This window comes from Podarcis raffonei, chromosome 8 (genome assembly GCF_027172205.1).
Source record: "Podarcis raffonei isolate rPodRaf1 chromosome 8, rPodRaf1.pri, whole genome shotgun sequence".
NCBI classification, from domain to species: domain Eukaryota; kingdom Metazoa; phylum Chordata; class Lepidosauria; order Squamata; family Lacertidae; genus Podarcis; species Podarcis raffonei.
This window is the reverse complement of record NC_070609.1, coordinates 64,513,708-64,537,495: the sequence shown is the minus strand read 5'-3', so window position 1 is coordinate 64,537,495 and position 23,788 is coordinate 64,513,708. Positions and strand designations below refer to the sequence as shown.

Below are 23,788 nucleotides of genomic sequence, written 5' to 3'. Positions count from 1 at the left end.
AAAATAAAAATAAAATAAACCCACATAGAAACATTCAAATAAATAATTTTAAAAAATCCTGCCCACTTCTAAAATGCCACAGACATCCTCGTTTGGCCTTTAACTATCTCAGTTTGGCAATCAGAGAATGTAATAGCAGAGGCAGCCTCTGTTCTTTGGAAATTCCAAAATCACAGTGTCACCATCACCAAAAGGGATCCCTCTCCTTTGCACATAGACTGCAAACTTCCACAAGGGAAAGCCGTGCGGAGAAGAGCCTCATCCAAAAACCTTGCAATACGGGCACATGGTGTGGGAATTCCTGTATTTGTGAAAATGGGCTTCATAGAATTTACTCACAAGTACAATGTCAGTGTGGTGTAATGGTTAGAAGGTTGGTCTATGGCCTGGGAGACCAGGGTTCAGATCCCCACTCTGTCATGAAGCTCACTGCAGTGACCTTGGGCCAGTCACTGAATCTGAGCCAAACCTACCTCACAGGGCTGTTGTGAGGATGGACTGAGGAGGAGAACCATTTACAGCACCCTGAGTCCTTAGAAGAAAAGGAGATCTTTAAATCCTCATCCTAAAATACACAGAGCTTTAGAAATGATGTGTTTCAAAAGGCGCGGGGAGGGGGGGAGAAGGGCCACAGCTCAATGTTGGAGCATTTGTAGAAGGTCCCGGGTTCAAATCCCTGAATGACACTTCTGCATAGGACTGGGAAACCCTGGAGAGCTGCTGCCAGCCAGTGTAGGCCATATTGAGCTATATGCTCTTAAAACGGCAAAGGCTCCTGTGAGCTGCATTAAACAACTCAGCTTGGCTTTTCTTGGTAAAAAGGTAAAGGGACCCCTGACCATTAGGTCCAGTCATGGCCGACTCTGGGGTTGCAGCGCTCATCTCGCTTTATTGGCCGAGGGAGCTGGCGTACAGCTTCCAGGTCATGTGGCCAGCATGACTAAGCCGCTTCTGGCGAACCAGAGCAGCGCACAGAAATGCTCTTTACCTTCCCGCCGGAGCGGTATCTATTTATCTACTTGCACTTTGATGTGCTTTCAAACTGCTAGGTTGGCAGGAGCTGGGTCAGAGCAATGGGAGCTCACCCCGGCACAGGGATTTGAACCACCGACCTTCTGATCGGCAAGCCCTAGGCTCTTCTTGGTAGCTGGTGGGAAAACCCAGGTTCACTTTTTCAGGGGATGATTTGCCCCTTATCCAAATATCGTCCTTATCTGCAGAAAGAATGAAGAAAACCCTAAGATAGAACCAATCTTTTGCTTCTTGCAACAATCCACTTAGCCGTCTTCCTTAACCTTTGTGAGTTCACAAGGGGGAGGGGGAGGGAAAGAGTCCCGTTTGGGCAGAATAAAGCCCTACCTCTTAGCCAACACGCAAGGTGACAAGTCCCTCCCCAAATGAGCCCCTGGCCATGTTGCTCACAGCCCCCGGAGATCCAGTTGCAGAGACCTGTAACAGAGACCAGCGTCATGCTGTCTCCGGGAGGTGCAGCGAACAGAGCGTCCTCACCCGGCAGTGAATAATTCATGCCCCTTCTTAACTAAGGAAGACAGGTGATCCCAGTAAAAAGCCAGCATGAAAGACAAGGACATTAAAACAAGGAAGGTCTACCAGGGGTAATCCACAGCTAATCGAAAACCTATTTAAAGCTGGGAGCTCCTCTGGTGGGGTTCCCAAGCAAGCAAGAGGGCTCAAGAGGAAATCGAGATTCTGAGCCAAGCTTAGTGCTGGATAAATGATGCATCATTTATTTTTGGGTGGGGAGATTTCCCTGGTTCCACCCCACAGTTTTTCTTGAGTTGACTCATCCACACTTCTGCTTCTCCCCTTCTTAGAAAGCATGGGTCTGAGTGGTTTTTGGCTTGTTCCATGCTTTCAAGCCACAGGTCCGAGTGGTTTCCCATTTGCCCCACCCGCCTTCCCCAGGAAAACCTGCTCTTTAGCACTGAATCAGAGCAAACATCCATCTGCAGAAAGCATGGCTGATGTTTGTTCCAATTCAAGGGTAAAGAATCGGTTTTCTCTGTGGGAAAGAAGCAAATCCTTAGTCCAGCATCCCACTTTACCTTCTTTCGGATTAACCTGGAAAATTAATTCATTTCATAACTGGTATCTCCATGGTTTCTGAAGTATTTGTTTCTTGAATTCCCCTGCCGCTGCCCCAATGTGGACGAGCGATCATGGATGATGGACAGATCAAGATCCTTTCTTTCTTTCTCTTTTTTTGCAGTCCTATTTTTATAGTGCAAATGATTGCAGTAATTGGTAAGGGGAGCATGAAGCAGGGAAGCCGTAGCAAACTGAGCCTACAAGAAGTTTAATGGAGTCCAGAAATCAAAATGACATTGGTGACATAGGTAATTTGGGTCCCAAATATCCAGAGAAATGGGGGGAGGGAATTCATAAACATCCTATTTTTGCTTTTGCATCTTTTCCTGTCATTCTGTTAACCAGGAGATGCATGAATCAAAACTACTTTCAGTTTTAAATAAATAGTCACCCATATACATAGCGCTGATGCGGGGGGGGGGGCCTTTATGGAGATTCCATTTTGTGTTGCATTTATTATTCCTTACAGAAGTGTTTGTCCATTTGCATTCTCTTCGCTGGCCTTCACCTGCCCTCTGTGATGTCATCACACGGCTACATCTGATTGGCCATGGAGTTTTATCAGAAAGCAACGAATGACTGGGAGCAGGAAACGCTGACCAAAGGAGAATTAAAAACAAATGCAAACGTCAGGAAAAGCAACATTACAAAATAATCCAAAAATGCTTCACTCACACATAAACAAATAGCAACCTATTTAAAAACCAAACTGAAATGTCTAAATACGCTTTACACAGTCTGGTTTCGAGACAGAGGAAGTGCTAAGAAACACTGGCATCTTCAATGTTTTAATTTGGCTTTAAAACGCTCCATTCAGTGTTTGTATCCACAGGTTTGGGTAGTAACCCATTTTACTTTGAAAGATCAGCCCTGTGACTCATCTGAGAAAGAAACGGTGGTGCCAAATCCTGATGGGGAAAAGTTATCGATGGAATGCAAATGCTTCCCGGGAAATAAAAAGTCCACAACTTGGCAGCTGCAGTAATTCCTGTGTCCTGCCTCAATTCTGTTTAAATATGTGGTCTTTCAAGAGGTAAAATTTTGCACCACTTGCACAGAGGTCCCATTTCAGCTTGCAAATGAGGTTCACTTGCCATTTGCCAAATTCCAGCTCTCCAGCTCCAAGCTGTGACCAAGCATGTGTTCCCAGGCCACCTGCCTGCTTTATCATAATCCACTTAAGTTTACTTGTATTTACCTGTGTGGACTATAAGCTGTGGAGGAGGGCGAGGAGGGGGCGAGGAGGTCTGGTGCAAATTCCCTTTGATACCAGCTTGTAACAGCAGCCTTCACAAGGTGCATAGATAAACTATGGAACTTATTCCTGCAGGAGGCAGCGATGGCCACCAAGCTAGATAGCTTTAAAAGAGGATGCGGGTGGCGCTGTGGGTTAAACCACACAGCCTAGGACTTGCCGATCAGAAGGTTGGCGGTTCGAATCCCTGCAACGGGGTGAGCTCCCGTTGCTTGGTCCTTGCTCCTGCCAACCTAGCAGTTCAAAAGCACACCAAAAAGTGCAAGTAGATAAATAGGTACCACTCCGGTGGGAAGGTAAATGGTGTTTCCGTGCGCTGCTCTGGTTCGCCAGAAGCGGTTTAGTCATGCTGGCCACATGACCTGGAAGCTGTACACCAGCTCCCTTGGCCAATAAAGCTAGATGAGCGCCACAACCCCAGAGTCGGTCACGACTGGACCTAATGGTCAGGGGTCCCTTTTCCTCCCTTAGACAAATTCATGGAGGTAAAGGCTGTATCAGTGGCTACTAGTCATAATGGCTACGCTCTGCCTTCAAAGTCAGAGGCAGAAATGCTTCTAACTACCAGTTGCTGGAAACTACAGGAGGGGAGAGGGCTCCTCTGCTCAAATCCTGCTTGCAAGGTTTCCCACTGGGGCATCTGGTTGGCCACTGGGAGAACAGGATGCTGAGCTAGATAGGACACTGGCCTGATCCAGAAGATTCTTATGCTCTTCATGCATCACAGAATTTTCCAAATTTCTGACAGTCTCTTTGCCACCCCTGTAAATTGGCACCCTTGACTCTTACGCCCAATATCGACTTTGGGTGTGTGATGGTACAATACATCGCTCCTACCTGTGAGCACTCCAGCTGGAGAACAGCCCTTACCAAAGGTGTCATGGGCTTTGAAGACACTCGGACTCAGGACACAAGGGAGAAATGGGCTAAGAGGAAGGCACACTTGGCAAATCCACACCGTGATCAACTCCCATCCGGAAACCAATGTCCCCACTGTGGAAGGACGTGTGGATCCAGAATTGGCCTCCACAGTCACTTACGACTCACTGTTAAAACCAAGTTTATGGAAGACAATCTTACTCGGCTACGAGTGATCGCCAAAGAAGAAGAAAACATCGCTCCATGAACATATACAATACTCTCCCCAAAAGGCATGGGGCTCTCCAGGACTTCAGACAGGACTCTTTAGTGGCCCTACCTCAAGTTGCTAGAGCTTGAATCTGGGACCACTGAGCTATGGTTCTTCTCCCTAAAAATGAAGCAAGACTAGTCCTCATGGCTCTGAGTTTAAACAGGAAGTTGTCTTAGACTGTCTTAGATTGTCTGATCATTGGTCTATCTGAAGGCAGCCCTGTTTAGGGAAGCTTTTAATGTTTGACGGACTATTGTATTTTAATATTCTGTTGGAAGCCGCCCAGTAGATAAATAGGTACCGCTCCGGCGGGAAGGTAAATGGCGTTTCCGTGTGCTGCTCTGGTTCGCCAGAAGAGGCTTAATCATGCTGGCCACATGACCCGGAAGCTGTTCACTGGTTCCCTTGGCCAGTAAAGCGAGATGAGCGACCCAACCCCCGAGTCATTCGTGACAGGGGTCCCTTTACCTTTACCATATTACCACTTAGGCCACATTTGCACCCTAATAAGGCTGCCGTATTTTGAAGAGCAAAAAAGAGGACATGTTTGCCAACTTTTAACTATGGATCTCTATGACGACTCTCATCATGAAAAAGGGGGCGTGTCCTGGAAAAAGGGGACATATGGCAACCCTACAACTGCTTTAAATGTTCATGGCTTCTTCCCCCAAAGAATTTTGGGAGCTGACGTTTCTGAAGGCTGCTGAATTCTCAGAGTGGTTTAACAATCACTCCCTCTTCCCAGGTTTGGGAACTTCAGCCCAGGAATGAGGATCAGAAGAACTTGCAACTAACAACTTGTACCTGAGTATTTATTTCTTCCTCCCCTCCCCCATTCTATTGTCCTTTTGTGTCATTTTAGATCAACCTGGGGTACTCAGATATACTTGAACTATGGCTCCCATGATCCCTGACCGAAGACCATGCTGGCTATGAATGATGGGAGTTGTAGTTCAACAGCATCTAGGAGCCCAAGGTTGAGAAAGGCCGTTTTAGATTATAATTTTGAGAGCAAGGGCTGCCTTTCTATTCTTTTAAAAGTAACCTGTATGCTTCTCTGGGCACCTTTTTCAATAAACAGATACATAAATAAGTCTCTAATCTAGCTTAAACATACCAATTCCTGCCAACTTTCCTTGTAACAAAGCTTCCAGGTTGCTCAAGACTTGATGATGCAGTGTTATCAATAAGTGTGTGTGTGTGTGTGTGTGTGTGTGTGTGTGTGTGTGTGTTGGCCTTATTTGGGGATGGAATATTTGCCAGAGGTCTAAAACTACCCTTTCCAGTATACTTTACCCCTGCTGGACCTAGGTGTTCCCGGTATGCCACAATTCCATAATATGGCAGAAAAGAATGTGGACCACGGTAGTGGGATAGTTTAGCTATTTTCTTTTCTTTTTTGGATCTCAACTTTCATTTAATAATTAAAAAAGAAGAAGATCCAGTTCCCAGCTGATGACTGGGAAGACGTGCTGTGGCAATGCCTGCCGAAATCCTGCAAAAAAGAGGCTAAATAAAATCCTGCAAATAAAATCTCCTGCAGTCATGTGTCTGTGCCTTGAAAAGGTTCATGCTTCTCCATGCAACTAGCAGAATTATTATCCCTATATAAATTTATATCCCAGTTACCCAGCATGGTAAACACACCAGTCATAAAAAAATACAAAAAATCAAAATCGAAGAGGCATAGAATTGTAGACAGGAACTCCAAAGGTCATCCAGTCCAACCCCGAGCAAGGCAGGGATCACAGCTCAAGAATCCCTGACAGGTGGCCATTTAACACCATGCGAGGGAGTCCATTCCACTGTCTTACGGTCAGAAGGTTCCTCCTAACGTTTAGTTGGAATCTCCTTTCAAAAACAATCCCATCTTTTGAAACAACAAAACACATTTCCAGGACAGATGCAGACTCAGAACTGTGCAGGTTATGCAAAGTGAGAAGCTGTGAACACCTATTGGATTTGTATAGTTGGCAGAGCATGAGACTCTTAACCTTAGGGTCGTGGGTTCGAGCCCCACATGGGGCAAAATGATTCCTGCATTGCAGGGGGTTGGACTAGATGACCCTCAGGGTCCCTTCCAGCTCTATGGTTCTGTGATTACGATCTAACGCCAGTTACAGATTAGGAAAGTACATTGAATGGGTTTGCATTGTTTCCAGTCTCCACTTCAATTCAACCAAGTCCCATTTTTTTTGGTGCAGCACTGAAACAGCCTGGCCACAGAATTTTAACTTAACAAACAAGGGGGTTGCATACAAACAACTCTGAGCTGTTTTTTGTTTCATTTTTCAGTTTTTTAAAAATAATGATGATGATGATGATGATATTAATGTTAGCCCTACCCAGAGTAGGCCTATTGAAATTAATGGGCATGGCTAACATGGCTCCATTGATTTCAATGGGTCTATGATTTAGTTGGATACAACCTCAACTTCTGGATGCTAACTCCTTCAGCGCTCCTTCCAACAGGGCCTCAACATTTCAGCCCTCCCCACTGCAGGGGCAGACCATTTAAAATTCTTTGCCCAGGATATAAAATAAACATATCTCCAAATTATGGTAATAATATGATAATCTCTGCATCTGTTGAGAATCTTAACATCCCAATGACTAATATCAATAATATGAGCACCCACAAGACCGTCGCTGAATGAACCAGGCACTCTAAAAGTTACAAGTTGCTTGTGCAACACAACACAATGTGTATCACACCGCAACTTTGCTGTGTTCGCACGGGGTTCACTTACGAAAAACTACAAGTGTGACTGCACATAACAAGAGGAGGCTGGAACGTCACATACCCTCAAAATGCAGGAGTGAATGTTTGTATAGAGTTGCAAATATTCAGAAATGCACAAATTCGCAAGCCGCTATTCAGAACTCTCCCTATATTTTGTTAAGAACTGCATCAAATAGACACAAGATGCCCAGGCCCCGGGAATTTGTGCTTGCTTCCCGGTGCACATTTTGCCCGAGGTGTTTGCAAAACAGCTTCCTTGGCACGAGACCCAAAGCATGGGCAGGTTTTTAATTACCACGCCAGGTTCCTTCTCTCCATCCAGGTTATTTATAGGTCTATCACACTCGCTCATCATGGAAAATGAGATTAAACGGCCCGTAATCTGCAAAGCACGGATCCAGCCGACCTGCTTTAATGTCGGGCACTGATTTTGCCATCAACTCCTTGCATCAACAGTATTTCGGAACTGGCACCTCAACAACCACATTGCTGGCACCGAGCTCAGCGCTGTGAAGGGCCTGCAGAGATCTTGGGGATCTCAGCTACCAGCCCCAAAAGGGGTATAGTTCAATTTGGGGGCAGAGGAGGCTAAGGATTTGACCCCAGTCAGGTCACTGTTTAATCTAGGGACAGGTTTGTGGGCCTACAGAACACAGAAGCACGTATCTAGCAGGAAATCTGCAGCTTGTGTGAGGACAACACTAGGACCCAGGTGCATCTTAAGATTTCAGTGGATCTTTATTTTATTTTTTTAATTATGGCTAACAGTGCAAACCCCATAAGGCAAGGGCAGCGGGGCGCTTTTCAAGGGGGAATCCCTTAGTTGTTGGGAGAAGGAGAGTGACATTCAATGCATTGATCTCCTTGCTGGAAAGATGTGATCTAAACAGCCAGTGTGGTGTAGTGGTTTAAGTGCTGGACTAGGACCTGGAGAGACCAGGGTTCGAATCCCTACACAGTCATGAAACCCACTAGGTGACCTTGGGCCGGTCCATTTCTCTCAGCCTAACCTACCTCACAGTGTTGTTGTATGTGTAAAATGGGGATGAGGAGAACTATAAGAAGAAGAATGAAAATGAGAACTTATTATTTGTGCCCCACCCATCTGACTGGGTTGCCTTAGCCACTCTGGGCGGCTTCCAACATATATAAAAACATAATAAGACATTAAACCTTAAAAAGCTTCCCTATACAGGGCTGCCTTCAGGTGCCTTCTAAAGGTTGTATAGTTGTTACTCATGTCCTTGAGTGGGTGCCACTACCAAAAAGGTCCTCTACCTGATTGTGTATGCTGCCACGAACTTCTTTGAGAAAGTGGGATGGTGATGATGATGTAAACTGGTGCAAACATGAATATGCCATCTAGCAGGTATTTTTCAGGATCCTGTGGTGCTGTTCCGACACCTGAAACCTGCACTCTGTGCATGTTCTGCTTCTCACCAGCACAAGTTGTAATGCAGAGAGGTGGGTCTGCCAGTGGCTATTTGCCACAATACCTAAATCACAGAACCTCCAACTATAGGGGAGTATCTATCTCTGAATACAAACTGCAAGGCCCAGACAACAGGGGGTAGTCATTATATGAACATAACAGTTTTGCTGATTTACAAGGTACCACCATGAGATGCAAGTCCATAAAACTCACCATAAAACATTGCTTTCAACCAGCTTTACTGTGTCATGGGTACAAGAAATCACTACATACACACACACACACACACACACACACACACACACACACACACACACACATATATATATATATATATATATATATATATATATATATATGGAAACTCTCCCCACCCTGATGGCTGAATACCCTCCTCTGGGAAACTATGCTCTAACATTCAGCAGAATCAAGCATAGATTTTTCCATGCCAGAAGCAAAAAGAAGAATGCCAGAAAACTACCCTTCCCCACATGTAGAGGAGTCACCTTGCAAGAAGGGGGGCAGATGTCTCCTAGAGATTTTCCTTGGCAAATTGGAGGGGTAGTGCGCCCAAACTTGTTAAAAAAATAAATATCCACCTGCAAGTGGAAGTGGTATGGTCCAATAAAGCTCTACAACTTCTTGGTTATTTAGGGTGTTTGAGGCCCTCCCTAAACATCTGATTGTTGAGGAACACCACCCCCCCAATTAAAATTAGAGGAATGCTTCACTCTTTGAGAAACAGGTTCCAGTTTCCAGGGTGACCTCAGTTAAGTGTCCTCTGTGGGATCCTCTTCTGAATTGCCTCCTCCAGAAAATAAGAGTATTGGACTAGGGCCTGGGAGAGACCAGGGTTCAAATCCCAACTCAGCCATTAAGCTCACTGGGTGTGACTTTTGGGCCAGTCATTGCATCTCTCAGCCTAACCTACCTCACAGAGTTGTTGTGGGGAATTAAATGAGAAAGGGGTGAACCATGTGTGCAACCTTGTGCTCCTTGGCAAAAAAATGGTGGGACAGAAAAGCAATAAGCACAAAATAATAATAATACAGTAATACAGGCTAATCTGGCAGCTCACAGCCATCTGTCACCACTCCTGTTAAAAAAATCTCCCACTAGCCCCTGCCCCTGTTGGAGCATTGTGGGAGATTAAAAATGTTAGCAAACAGCATGAGGTCCTGGCAGGTGCCCCCAAGGCATCTAGTGGGGACACCAGACCCAACTCTTACAGAAGTTTCACTTGTGGAGAATGAAGGACTTGCCTGCGGTCAGAGAAGTTACAGATCAGAGCGTGCCTCCTGACTAAAGCAAGCCAACACAGAGCAGAGAGAAACTCACACAGAGACTCAATGAGCAGCAGCCTCTGAGACAGGCAATTCTGCTGCATCCGAAGCGATTGCTCAGTTGCCCCCCCCATCATGCAGAGAGGCAACAGGAAAAAAGGAGCAGAGACTCACTCAGAGACGCATTGATCCCCCTCCTCTGTTGATGGACAGTTTGGGCTTACAGGACCTCTGAATGTTGTAACATATTTCCCACGGTGCCTATTTTGGGGGATTACTGGCTTAATCAATTGGACTCCTCACATGACTTTGGGCTAGGGGCCAAATGTCGACGTCAAGACCTCAGGACTCTCCTTGGGCCAGGGGTTGCCAACCTGGTGCCTGCGGGCGCCCAGACTCTGAGCTTTCATTGGGGATGGGGTGGGAAGTAAAACTCTAGGCCTCTTAGAAAAAAGGTTGTGAAGCAAAATGTGCTGGTATCCTTCTAAGTGATATCCACATGGTTTTGGCCAATGAGCAAAGTCAGAGCTGTGATTGGTAAGCAAGTTGTTTGGACATCAGGCAACAGGAATCCTAAACAACTACTGTTCCCCCCTCCCCTTTAGTGTGTTATTCCCTCACCCCACATGGTAGCCATCTTGTGACTGCCTCCAAATTCAAAAGGTGTCCACTGATCCAAAAAAGCTGGCGAACCCTGTCCTAAGCCATGCCCTGTCTTCCCTGACCACAGCCCCCACCAGCCCTACTCCACCCCCCTCCTGAAGCAGCTTTGCCTGTCTAGAATGTGCTCTTGAACTGTGATCATGTTTCTTGTCTGCCAGGATAAAGAGGTGGGTTTGAGGAGGACCTGGCTTGAATAGAGCCTAGCGTGTACAGGTAAGGGTCACACTCAATGCTCGGCCCATTTTGGCATCCATTCCTGCCCACCATTAACATGTGACCCACAGGAAGTTTGCTCTGAGGGAATGCGGCCAAACCCCACCCCCCAACTGCCCCCAAATGTGACCATAAAGCAGCACATACGCCCAGCGGCAAAAATATGTCTTCCTATATACAATGAAGGCAAGGCTGTCATCACGCAGCCCCTTTTGGAGGATCTGCAGTGCTGCATCACAATCCTGGATTTGCATGGGTTTAAGAGAGCAAAGGAAAAGGCAGGTTGCACAGCGCCACTGACCATGGGCTGAGAGTGAGAATGGGGGACACTGACAGGGGAAAGGGGTGGTTTAAACAACAGCAGAAGTTTGAGTAAAGGAGGGATGGAAGGAACTGAGAGGGGAATGGTGATTTTAAACAACAGCAGGGGTTTAAGTAAAGGACATGAATATAGATGGGGCGATAAAACATCTCTGATCCCACTTTGAGAGCCATTGTTATCACGATTGTTGCCGTCATATTGTCGTGGAAGAGCTGCAAGATGTTCACAAATTTATCCGGGCAGCTGATTTTCAGAAGGACAGTCCTCAGGGCAGTATGATTTAGTGTCAAAGGCCTTAGTTTGGTCAATAAACGCCATATACAGGGGTTGGTTGTGCTCCCTGCATTTTTCTTGAAACTGTCAAGCAGTGAATATCATATCCACTGTCCCCCTAGAACAGACACCCCCAAACTCCAGGTGTTTTGGGACTACAACTCCCATCATCCCTAGCTAACAGGACCAATAGTCAGGGATGATGGGAGTTGTAGTCCCAAAACATTTGGAGGGCCGAGTTTGGGGAAACCTGTCCTAGAAGGTCAAAAACCATTTTGGGATTCAGGAAGGGTATTCTCAGATATAGTTAGGAGACAGTTTGCTAAGATCCTTTCAAGAATTTTGTCAGCTGCAGCGAAGAGAGAGATGCCTCGATAGTTTCCGCAATCCGTTCTATCACCTTTTTTTAAAAGAGATTGATAATTGTGGCATCCCCAAAGTCTGCTGGGATCTCCTCTCTCTCCCAATGAGCTTGTGAAGTTGTTGTAAAGGTTCAATTCCACCCACTTTGAAGACTTTGGCAGGTATCCACATCAGGTCCACTGGCTTTGTGTTGTTCATTTGGTTAATGACTGTGCACGAACACACCCAACAAACCTTGACGGTGGTGGACTCTCTTCCATCGGAGGGTTTTTAAATTTGAGATTCCTGCATTTGCCGGGGGTTGGACTAGATGACCCTTGGGATCCCTCCCAAGGTCACAATTGAAAGATTCTGTGTTTCTGCTTGGAAATACGCAGAAGTCACACCATCCACATGGCTCCCCATTCTTCCCTCTGCATTTACTGCACATGGAAGGGTTCCCCATCCCCCACCCCAGTTCTTCACATTTGGCTAACCATCCCTCCCTTGCAGGCGGCTTAATCCATTTACATAACCTCCGGCAGAGACAAAGGCGGCTGTGTTATCGCCCCTTTGCAAAAGCACCATGTGCAAATCCTCGGCTGCACCACGTCTGCACAAGGGAGCAATATTTCCATCAAGATCTAAACCTGGCTTTGTTGGTGCCCTGTCAAAAGAGCAAGCATTTGACTTCCCGCCATGATAAAGCTGTCATCGGAGGAGAAAGGCAAGCAGGGCTTAACAAACGGGAACAAATCTTCACGGCAGTCAAGATGGACAGGCAGCCTCTTCCCCGGCTGTTTGCTGAAAACGGGTTTCGCTGTTATCGTAGGACAAGGGGGTTGGGGTCAGATCTCGCTGAAACGCCAGCAGGCCATTAAGTGTAGTTACAGGCTGTTACCTACATTTACTACAAAAAGGGCCATTTCACAGGGCCACAAAGGAGGACGAATTTCTTCAGACCTGCAGCTCAGGGGTGGGGAACTGCCAGCCCACAAGTCAAATCTGACCTGGCACAGGTCCCAATTTGGCCCATGAGGCTATTTTCCTCAAACCGTGCCCACCTGCTCCACACAGGTACAGGGCAGGCAGAGACAATGTTAGAAACTCAATTAAATAAGCTAGGCACCAGATGGCTCCATAAAACCAAGATTACAGTCGCCAAAATGGAATGTCAAGTTGTCATTTTTGGGCAAGACGGCTCTAAAGTCTGACTGCATTTTCCAAAGATGGACTGACTGTGATAGATGATCAGTTAGATATCTGGCTAGTTCAGATGACAGCCTTGAGCTTGGTTAAGGGCTCCGAAAACTTAGAGAAGAGTCACTTTATTCAGGGATAGTCTGCATATGTATATATTGGCTTATTCCTGCAGGGTGTGGCATGAGTGTGTGAAAACAGTCGGGATCCAGTGATCCCCAGGCATGCACCTGGATTGTGGAGGTGTCAGGCGCCATCGTGGCTCCCAGGCATCTTCACTTGGTCGCAAGTGGCTGACAGCCAGGTGCAAAATGCGCCTGCAGACTGGCTAATTTTGAACAATGGGCAGAGATGTAGCTGGCTTGGTTGTGCAACTGAATTTCCTATGGGGAACTAGATTGTACAGCTGATCCCTGCAGAAAGCATGCCGGAAGTCACCACCTATCAGCCAATGGGTGGTGGTTTCCATCTTGTTGGATCGGCTGTGCAGGAGGGAGCTTAGTCGCACAGCCAATCCCTGCAACAGATTTCAGCTGATGGGAAGTAACTTCAAGCATGCCAATCTGCAGTACTCCAGAGCAAAGCCCTGCAAGGTGCTTTGAAGTCCCCTGATGTCATTCTAATGTCTGGTGATTTGCAGGCTTCGGCCACCTATCAAATTTAGCCCATGAGGGTTAAGGGTGATAAGGACCTGGAGCCACAGCCAAATTCGCCTTAGAGGCACATTTTTGCAAAGCAATATTGCTGCATGCAATGCATTTTTGTATGCTGCCTCCACCAATTTATGCATCTTTATGCATATTTCACCTAGTGTAAGCACCGCATGGCTGCATTGCAAAGAGGATGCACAGATGTGGGTCAGCAGCACCACCAGCAGCCTGTCTTGTGGACCAGCCTGAAAAGAGATGGCTCTATGAGCCACTTGGAGGAAGTAGACTTGATGCTCAGTCCTGCTCCCAAGGCTGGGAACTTGAACTTATCATTCTGCCAGGGTCCCTCCCTGCCTTGCAAAGCTCTACCCAGAGGCAGCAGGCTTGCTCCAAACCTGGGTCCTTAAAAAACTCCAAATAGCTCCCCGTGGCCTTGCTTGCTTTGGGGACCAAACAAGATAAAGAAATAGAAAGCTAGGTCTGCAGGTTAAAAGGATAGGATGTTTCTTTCTGCCATTCTTCATTTTTTATTTGCAAGATGTCTTGCTTTTTTTAAATGGGATTTCATCTCCCCTGCCCACCCACCCCCTGCCAAAAACAACCACACCCATTACACACCTCTGCAGTTCAAAATGGTGCAGCCCATTCTATCACCAAGATAGCAAACGAAGGCCAGCCCAAAGCAATGGGGAATGTGGGGGAGGGCTGTCATTTGTGTGAGAACCAGCTGCCCCTAGCCAGACAAAACGGTTTCATTGCTGAAGACCTCATGCAGAGAATACAGACCAGCCTCTCAAACGCAAAGAAGAAGCAGCCCAATTCTGCTGAGACAGTTTAGATCATTTTGCACAGCCATGTGGAGTAGTCACCACACCCCATTTTTCATACTGCAGACTTGGGGTGAGGGCAAGGGGTTGGGTCTTACCATTTCAAATTCTGGCCACAACATTCTCCAGCAGCTCTCTCTAGCATGCACACTCCTAATGATGTTTCCTTCTGTAGTTCAGAACCCAAAACCATGTTGCTTTCCAAATTAAAACATGCAGTTTGGACATCACAACCAAAGGAGAATTCATCGCACAGCAGATTGTCAGAGAGGGGGGGAACTGCTAGTGGGAGTGAGTCAAAGCATGCCACGGTCCCACCAATGGGCCAAAAGAAACCTAAGCAACTCACTAGTCCCTACTGAGGAACAAACTCGCTCTTGATCTCTTACCTGGGGCAATGCCCAATGAGGAGTCGCAAGGAAGGGAAGTCTCCTTTGGCTGCTGCATAGTGAACAGGTAAAGCACCCGTGTCTGTGGCTGCCAGCGGGTCGCTGCTCCCGAAGCGCAAAAGCCAGTCGATCACTTCATGGTGCCCAAAGCGGGCAGCCAGATGCAAGACGGTGGCACCAGAGTTGTCTGTGTCCTAAAAGGCATGGAAACACAACCAAGAGGGTCAAGCGTCACCACCATTGAACGCACAGGATGCTAAGAAGCAGAAGACATTAACAGAGGATTTTCAAGCTTTGGAGCACTGGGCAAGTGTTGGAAACCTGGGACACATTACCCAGGATGGCAAGGATTTAAAGCAAGAGCGGCAAGACCCAAAGGGACCCAAAAGATTATCTGGTCCAATCCCCTGCAATGAAGGAAGAACAACTGAGTATCTTGCAAATGACAGGGCCAGCCCCTGACATTTTTGCTGCCTTAGGCAGAGGGAAAATGGCTCTTCCCCTCACCAATACCATGCACTAAGTGGATGACAACACTGGTCATGGAACACTGCAGACCCGCCAAGTGTCCCTATTTTCCAGAGACACTCCCAGATTTACAGAAGCTGCCCTGATTTCTGATTTGATCCTGGAATGTCCCGCTTCCCTTAGGACGTCCCTATTTTCATCAGAGAAGAGTGGCAGGGTATAGAGTTAGGTCAGCAGTTCAAATCTGCGCAAAGGGGTGAGCTCCTGTTACTTTGTCCCAGTTCCTGCCAACCTAGCAGTTCGAAAGCATACCAGCGCAAGTAGATAAATAGGTACCGCTGTGGCAGGAAGGTAAACAGTGTCCGTGCGCTCTGGTTTCCTTCACAGTGTCCTGTTGTGCTAGAAGTGGTTTAGTCATGCTGGCCACATGACCCAGAAAGCTGTCTGTGAACAAACGCCAGCTCCCTCGACCTCAAAGCAGAGATGTGCACCACACCCCATAGTCAAATTCAACTGGACTTAACAAAGGTGTCATGATGGAGTTATGTGACATACACATCCCGAACCAAGAATATAAGTAACTATACACCCTTCTAAAGACATCTGAAGGCATCCCTGTAAGAGAAAGTTTTAAAATATTTTATTATGTTTTTATTCATGTTGGAAGCCACCCAGAGTGGTTGGGGTAACCCGGTCAGATGGGTGGGGTATAAATAAAATAGTAATCACCATCATGGCCTTTGGTTGATTTGACTGACATCCTATGCCCTTTAAAAAGGTGGGGGTTTGGGGGGGAGGGGGTTATGGGGTTGTTGTTTATATTTTGATTATATATTTTCTAGTTTTATATTTTGATTTTGATCTGTGAGCCGCTCCGAGACCTGTGGGTATAGGGTGGTATATAGATTCAATGAATAAATAAAAATAAATAAAAAACCATCATCACCATTCTCATTGTTATGTTGTTGAATAGGATGTCCCCATTTTCATCGGAGAAATGTTGGAGGGCATCATAGTGTCCCCCACTACACCTGAAGGACAGCAACCTGGTTTAAGGGGCACAACGAAGGCCACAAGAGAGAGAGAGAGAGAGAGAGAGAGAGAGAGAGAGAGAGAGAGAGAGCTTGGTTCTCCATCATCCTCGCCCTGCTGCCTATGGTAGCCAGCAACCTCACTCTGCCTAATGAAAGGAATGGCCCTGAACATGGCAAATATTATGCAGCAACTTGGGGCAAGATGCAACCGAAATGGTGCTTTGCAAAATGTCGTTTTCAGCAGCAGAATTTTAGTTTGTTCAGCTGTTCAGCCCCTCCTCCTTATTTTGCATGATGTATTCTTGCCCTGCTAATTGCTGCTCTCTGACCACTGGAATTTCTGCTCATAGGACACCCAACGAAGGGCAGGCCCATTCCCTGGACTCTGAATACAACCAGGCAGCAGTTATACTATTCCTAGCCCACCTTTGCAGGCTTTTAACCCACCCCCCCCACAGCTGAAATGTTGCCAACTAACCATTTTTTCCATACTTGTACAATCTGGGACCTCCCACTTTACACGTGAATGCTGGCATTGATTTAACTTGCTCCCAGCAGAGTTTCAGCATTCGGGTTTGGCCTAAGAAAACCATGAATTCACAATGGGGCGCCGGGACCTGTGTTAAGATGGTCCTTTCCAAGAGAAACAGCCAACAAGGAAGGGTTTTTCGTCAAAGGTGGTGGCATCCCACTGGCCTCTGGCCTCCACACCTACAAGATTATCTTAAAGGTTCCCAAACTACTCCCCCCCATTCCCAGAAACCATGTGAAAATCTCGGCGGTACTTGGAAGACTCTTTAATCATTTTTTTCCTGCCCGTTGTAGCAATTTGTAAATCAGTATTACATATTTATTTATACCCTGCCTTTCCCCCCGATGGGACTCAAGGCAGCTGTGCTAGGTGTTGTATGGTTTTACAGGTGTGCTGTGGACCACCCAAATGAAGCTTGAGGACCACAGTTTGGAGGAACCAGTGGAGGAATCCCTAAAAAGGAGGGGGATTCCAACCCCACGGGAATACATGAGTGACAAGGCCAATCCTTTCTTGGTTATCTCAGTTCCCTGCCTGGACTAGAACACTTTACACTTCAGTTCCATTCAATAATCGCACCAAACCATGGAAAAGAAAGCCAAACTGTGGTACTGTATATAGGATGCTTTTGCATTAACAACCACAGTATGTGGTCACCTGGCAAAGTGGCATCAGAAACCAGGGTCTGAAGTGGCTTTTCAAACCACAGTTTGCATCAACTATGGTTTGGCATATGTCTGAACTGACAATCCACAGAGGCACTTTTCTGTCTTGGGGAGTGGGTGGGGATGGCTGCTACAACAAGATGCTGGAGTGATGGAAAACAAAAGAAATCAACCAGCTCCAAAGCCTGGTTTGCCCATTGTACATTGGGAAGCCCAAACCAACGTTCTGAGTTCTAAATTACGTTCTGTGCAAACCTTGGTTAGGTGTGTTGCCTGAACTGAGCAAACCATGGCAGAGGCTCCCTCCAAACAATGGCTCTGTATCTTTCCTGCTTTGACTCTGGTCCACTCTTCTCTAATCAATGCACATGCATAGCATTTCGTCCAAAATGCACATAATTTCAAAATGATCAGGAGTGGGCTTGTGAGATCTGCTTTGGTGTTGTTTTTCTTACTAGAAACCAGTTCCACCAACCACATGCAAAAGACATACACTGAAGGGTTCTGAGCCCAGGTATTTGTTTGGAGCACCAGAAATGAATGGGGCTCACAATCCTTCCATGCAAAAATCCACGCCAAGTTTCCTTCATATCTGGGAAAGGCCACAACTCAAAGGCAGAGCATCTGCCTTGCATATAGAAGGTCCTGGACTCACTCCCCAGCATCTCTCCAAGTAGGGCTGGAAGAGAGCCTTGCTGCCCATCAGTGAGAAGGACCAATCTGTGAGAGCTGGCATAAAACAGCTTTCTACGTTGGGGTGGAGCTGTTGTTTTGTGCCCAAGCGTAAGCAGAAGGTCCCAGTTTTGGCTCGCATCATTCAGATAAGACTTGGAAAGACTTTCCACCTGGAATCCCGAGGAGCCTTCACTTTTGTTTCTGGCCCTCCCCAGCCCTGGCATGAGAAAAGATTGCCTACCCCTTAATGGGTGAAGATGCCCTTATGAATTGAACTCAGAACCTCCTGCATCCGAAGCAGGTGTTCTAGGCTTCACCTCTTCTCCTGGTGCCCCAGCCTACTCATGCCGACGTTGGAACAACTTTAACCACCTTCATTGGAAAGATGTACAAGACAAAAAACCACAGTCCTCCTTGGTGGAAACCATTTCCATTTCTTGCAAACTTGAGGCATTTCTAACCTGCTTCGATACTTTAACTTTGGCATGTTTTAAGTTAGGGTTGCAAACAGTGCCAGATTTAGCGCCAGATTAGGTTTGATGAGGCCCTAAGCTTCTGAAGGGAATGGGGCCCTTTATATGTCCAGCTGTCCTTCGTCAACAACAAATTGTCACTGGTTTTTTTGTGTTGCATATATGCTATATGGTAATTTATGGACCTAATAGGTATCTAAAGCCATTTGCACATAACGAAATATGTGATATTTTAGGGAGCAGGCTAGCAGGCGGGGCCCATTCCTTACATCATAGGAGCCTACAGAAAACACTGTTACTGTATGTAAGGTAAGGTCGAGGGAGCTGGCGTACAGCTTCCGGGTCATGCGGCCAGCATGACTAAGCCACTTCTGGCGAACCAGAGCAGCGCATGGAAACGTCCGCTGAAGCGGTACCTATTTATCTACTTGCACTTTGACGTGCTTTCGAACTGCTAGGTTGGCAGGCGTGGGGGCTCGTCCGTTGCTGTATGTAGGTTTTATTTTATTTGTTTTTTATCTTATATTTTAGAAATGTACATCCAGTGGGGTTTTTTTTTCTTTAATTTTTTGGGGGCTCCCCAAGAGAGTGGGGCCCTAAGCTAAAGCTTGTTTAGCTTATATGTAAATCCAGCACTGGTCACAAATCTTTCTTGATTTTACTGTTTTGTAAACACTCTGAGGAGGAGTTGTTGTTTTACAATCAAGCGGTGTGTACATTTTTAACAGAAGAAATAAATAACAAATGCACTTAGCATTTTAACGCAAATCAAGCAGTGCAATCGAAACATGCCAATTCCTACCGTATAGTAAAGGTCATTTTACAGCATGGCTGGATTTTAGCATGTACTTGGAGATGTAAGGAGCAGTCTTAAGAGTGTTTCCTAGTGCTACATGGAGATGCCTTCAAGGGTTAAAGGTGGGACCTTCTGCATGCACCTATAGTTCCATCCCTGAGCTATAGATGCTCCAGCTGAACAATAAAAATTGCCTTAGACCAAACCAGAATATTGCCCCACGTAGCTCAGTGCTGTGTATGACTTCGAACTACAATTACCATAAGCCCAAGCCAGGTTGACCTGGGCTGGGGCTGATAGGGGTTGCTGTGCAAAACATCTAGAAGGCACCAGACTGCAAAGGCTGCTGCTGTACACTGACTGGCAGCAGCTCCCAGGGTTTCAGGCAGGGCTCTATCCCAGCCCTACCTGGAGATGCAGAAGAACTGGACCTGGGACCTTCTACATGGAAAGCGGGAACTCTACTGCTGAAAAGCTGCCCCTCCCCAGGTCATGCAGAAATACTCTGGCAGGGAGCCAGACTGCATTTCCCTGTCAATCAAGCATTGAGAGGTCAACACAGGTTTCCTTCAGTGTCTAGGGTGACATCTAGTCCACTTTTAAAGAAATTATTCTGTGTGGGGGGAGGGTTTATCCCCACAGTGTTTCTGACCATATGCAACAGGGCATTGCGAATGTCTTGCCTACACAACATCCCCACACACCAAGAGGCTGAATTTTGCGCCCTCCTCTCCTCCCAAAGAGGGGGGGGGGAGGAACCTAAACATTTTGCTCTGGCTAACAAGAGCTTAGCCCTTAAAGTATTAAGACTCTCTTACTTAGAAACTCTGCTGGCCTTGAACACCTGCCTCCACATAGAGGGAGCTTCCCAGGTGAGCACAGAATATGCAGCAGACAGGGGTGCAGACTTCACACATGCTCAGAGGAACTCCTGCCCTCCTTTACAAGCACCACTCCTGTAATCAGCACTTGCTCTTGCTGTAACTACTGTACAGTGGTACCTCGGGTTAAGTACTTAATTCGTTCCGGAGGTCTGTTCTTAACCTGAAACTGCTCTTAACCTGAAGCACCATTTTAGCTAATGGGGCCTCCCGCTGCTGCCGGAGCACAATTTCTGTTCTCATCCTGAAGCAAAGTTCTTAACCCGAGGTACTATTTCTAGGTTAGCGGAATCTGTAACCTGAAGCGTATGTAACCTGAGGTACCACTGTATTTGGTTATGGAGCAGCCAAGAAACTGTTCCCTGTTCTTTCCTTTTCGGTACTGACTACTGAATTACGTATTTGTTGTTCCTATTTTAAATACAAAGGCATGATCAACTTTGGGGGAGGAGAGGACACCTGCGTGCTGTCTTTGCAAATGAATCTCCACAGAGGAAGTGCTGGGGCTTAAAGCTAGGCTAGAAAATTGCTGCCTCCAACCAGCAAGTCCCTCTTCTTCCTAGAGTGAGCAGTGCTTAGTGGATGATGGGGGAACAGAGCTCTCATGGATCAGGCCAATGGCCCATCTAGTCCTGCATTCTCTTCTCACAGTGGCCAACCAGATGCCTGTTGGAAACCTGCATGCAGGAATCAAGCACAATAGTCCTCTCCCCTCCTGTAATTTCCAGCAAGTGATATTTTGAAACATTGCTGCGTTTGACCACAGAAGCAAAGTACAGCCACCATCGTGCTTAGTAGCCACGGACAGCTCTCTCCTCCATGAAATTTGTCTCATCCTCTTTTAAAGCAGTCAAGATTGATGGCTATCACCAAACTTTTGTGGATGAGAGTTCCATAGGACAAAAATGGAATTCAGAGGCAACACATACACACACATAACCCTCCAATTTTGGCCAAATTGTTCACCCACCAACTTTCTAAAAACTCTAGCAATGGGTATCGACAGGGGAAAAATAGATTGCTGCGCGCCCCCGCAAAAAATAATAATCCAGCACTGGGTTGAGAGAAACGAACTCTGCGCGCAATCAGAGACATTCCCATTTTGACCCTTTCTTTTCCGAGCTCTGCTTGCCTTTCCTAAATAAGTAAATAAGAATTCCAAACAGGTGTCCTTTAAAAGATAACGCCCCTAAAGGTCAGCGTCAACAGAGCCGCTTGGAACGCAGTCCCCTTCCGTGCGCCCAAGGCGCAAAACCCTTCAAAGCGCGCAAGGGCGTTCTCTCGCTCCACCGGTGCTCACCTGGACTCGGCACCCTCCCTGGGTGAGCAGCCACTGGAGGCAGGCCAGGTTGCCGGTGGCGGCGGCATCGTGGCCCGGCGTGGCCCCATTGCGAGCCCGCCCGTTGCCGGCCAGCGCCGCTTCCTCCACCAGGTAGCGCAGGCAATTCAGCTTCCCGGCGCGGGCGGCGTGGTGAGCAGGAGAGGCGCCCAGCGCGTCGCGGAGCTGTGCGGGCGGCAGCAGCTGCCCGTCGGCCTGCAGCGCCTTGAGCGTGTCCACGTCCCCCTGGCGGGCGGCCTGCAACGCCCGCTCCAGGGCCATCGCCTGCGCCTCCGACGGCAGCCTGTCCGGCCGGCCGGCCCTCAACACCTGGAGGGAGCCATACGGGGGCCGCCCGCCTCGCCCCGACGGCCTCCCGGGAGTCTCCGGCGTCTCTCGGCGGTCCGCTCCGTCGGGTGCCTTGCAAAGGAAAGGTGGGCGGCCCGCGAGGTGCTGTGGCGGTACTCCTCTACTTTCCCGACCCCTCTAACTTTGCCTGAGCAGCCGGACGCGAGGAGCCATCGCGCCCCGTCGAGGTTTGCTAGAAATCTTGCCCGCGGTCCTTTCCTCGGCTGCGGAGCTCTGCGCGACAGAAGGGCCGGCCTCCCGCCCCGGCTGCCGGCTCCAGCTCCTCCCTCCCTCCCTTCAGCACCAGCAAGAGCCTCCGGGGCGCCCTTCTGCCCCTCCCCGAGCCGGCCGGCTCCTCCCCTTCGCCGGCAGCGCTGAGCCTGGAGACGTGAAAGGGTTAAACGCGAGATTTAAAAGGGAGCTGCATCGCCTTTCTCTCTTGCTGCTGATCCCCGCACAGGCGCTGCAAACCCGACATAGCCCCGCATGCTCTGGACTCTGGGAATGATCTCTGAGCATGTGCAGTCGGCTTTTCCTAACACCTGCCCGATCCGGAATGATGGAGCTCTTCACCATCTACGGAACTTTGAAAAAAACCATCACGGTCGTCGATTAATCAGGGGGGCTGATCTGATTCATCCAAATCAGTGTTTCCGAAACTTGGGTCTCCAGCTGTTTTGGGACTACAACTCCCATCATCCCTGACCACTGGTCCTGCTAGCTAGGGATGATGGCAGTTGTAGTCCCAAAACAACTGGAGACCCAAGTTTGGGAAACACTGATCATCTATGAAGAAGTTAAAAAACAGAGGTCCCAGCACCAATTTTTGGGAGACACCCAATTTTTACTTCTCTCCATTTGGAGAACTGCCCATTTATTCCTGCTCTTTGCTTCCTGCAGCTTAACCGATTCCTGGTTCTCTTCTTTTTCCTTGATTGCTAAAGCTTACTCAGGAGTCTTTGGGGAGGCACCTTGCCGAAAGCATTCGGAAAGTCCCGGGCTTTGGCTAGTTGAGCACACTCTAGACTGGCTTTTGTTGTTATGCTGTCTTCATCCTGCTTGGTTTCAGAGCCAGTCCTAACATTAGGCAAAATGAAGCAGCTGCCTCAGGTGGCAGATGCTGAAGGGTGGCAGTAGCACCAGCTCCACTACCCCCATCACCTGGTCCTTCTTCCTGAGCCTTCTCAGGTCAGATTGCACAAACCCTTATGGGGAGCAGGCAGGAAGAGGGGAAATCAACCACACAGAAACCCCACACTACACATTGTGCTTTAGGTTCCCAAACCTCTCTTCCTCACTCAGACCAGTCGAAAATTGTTGAGGGTGTTGATGGTATTTTCTGCCTGTTGTATGAATTGTAATGCACCATGCTGGATGTTGTGCCATTTCCCCATTCAGTACAATAAAATTAAAGCTGTCAAACACTAAAATACAATATGAGGCATAAGAAAGCAACGGGAATACAATTCAATTAGGAATATTTAATGCAATGGTTGTGCAGTCTTCCACCTGCAGCCACAAATTCATGGATGCACCACAGACCACCTGAATGAAGGTCATGGACCACAGTTTGAGGGTGCCAACCTTAGAGCAAATATTCAGCTTTGTCCCTATGAGAAGAGGAGGCAGGTGCACAGCGTCGATTATGGGTTGTATCCAACATTAGAGTATGTCCATAAAAATGGCTAACTTGAGTCTACTCTGAGTAGGACTTTGTGGGATGCCATGCTTTGTTTGATCGACCTGCTGATCAGAAAGAAATTTT

General features: G+C 47.5%; 1 protein-coding gene across 2 annotated transcripts in view; it reads right to left on the bottom strand.

Moving 5' to 3' along the window:
- Nucleotides 1-22,320, bottom strand: part of ESPN (espin) — a 113,829-nt gene extending 91,509 nt beyond the window's left edge. For both annotated transcript variants that reach the window (XM_053400443.1, XM_053400444.1), the window contains exons 1-2: nt 21,658-22,320; nt 14,834-15,027 (exon numbers count right to left, since the gene is read on the bottom strand). In XM_053400443.1, the coding sequence (XP_053256418.1) occupies nt 14,834-15,027; nt 21,658-21,957 (494 nt within the window). In that variant the 5' untranslated portion in view covers nt 21,958-22,320. The remainder of the gene's footprint in view (nt 1-14,833; nt 15,028-21,657) is intronic.
- Between the last annotated feature and the right edge of the window lie 1,468 nt (nt 22,321-23,788).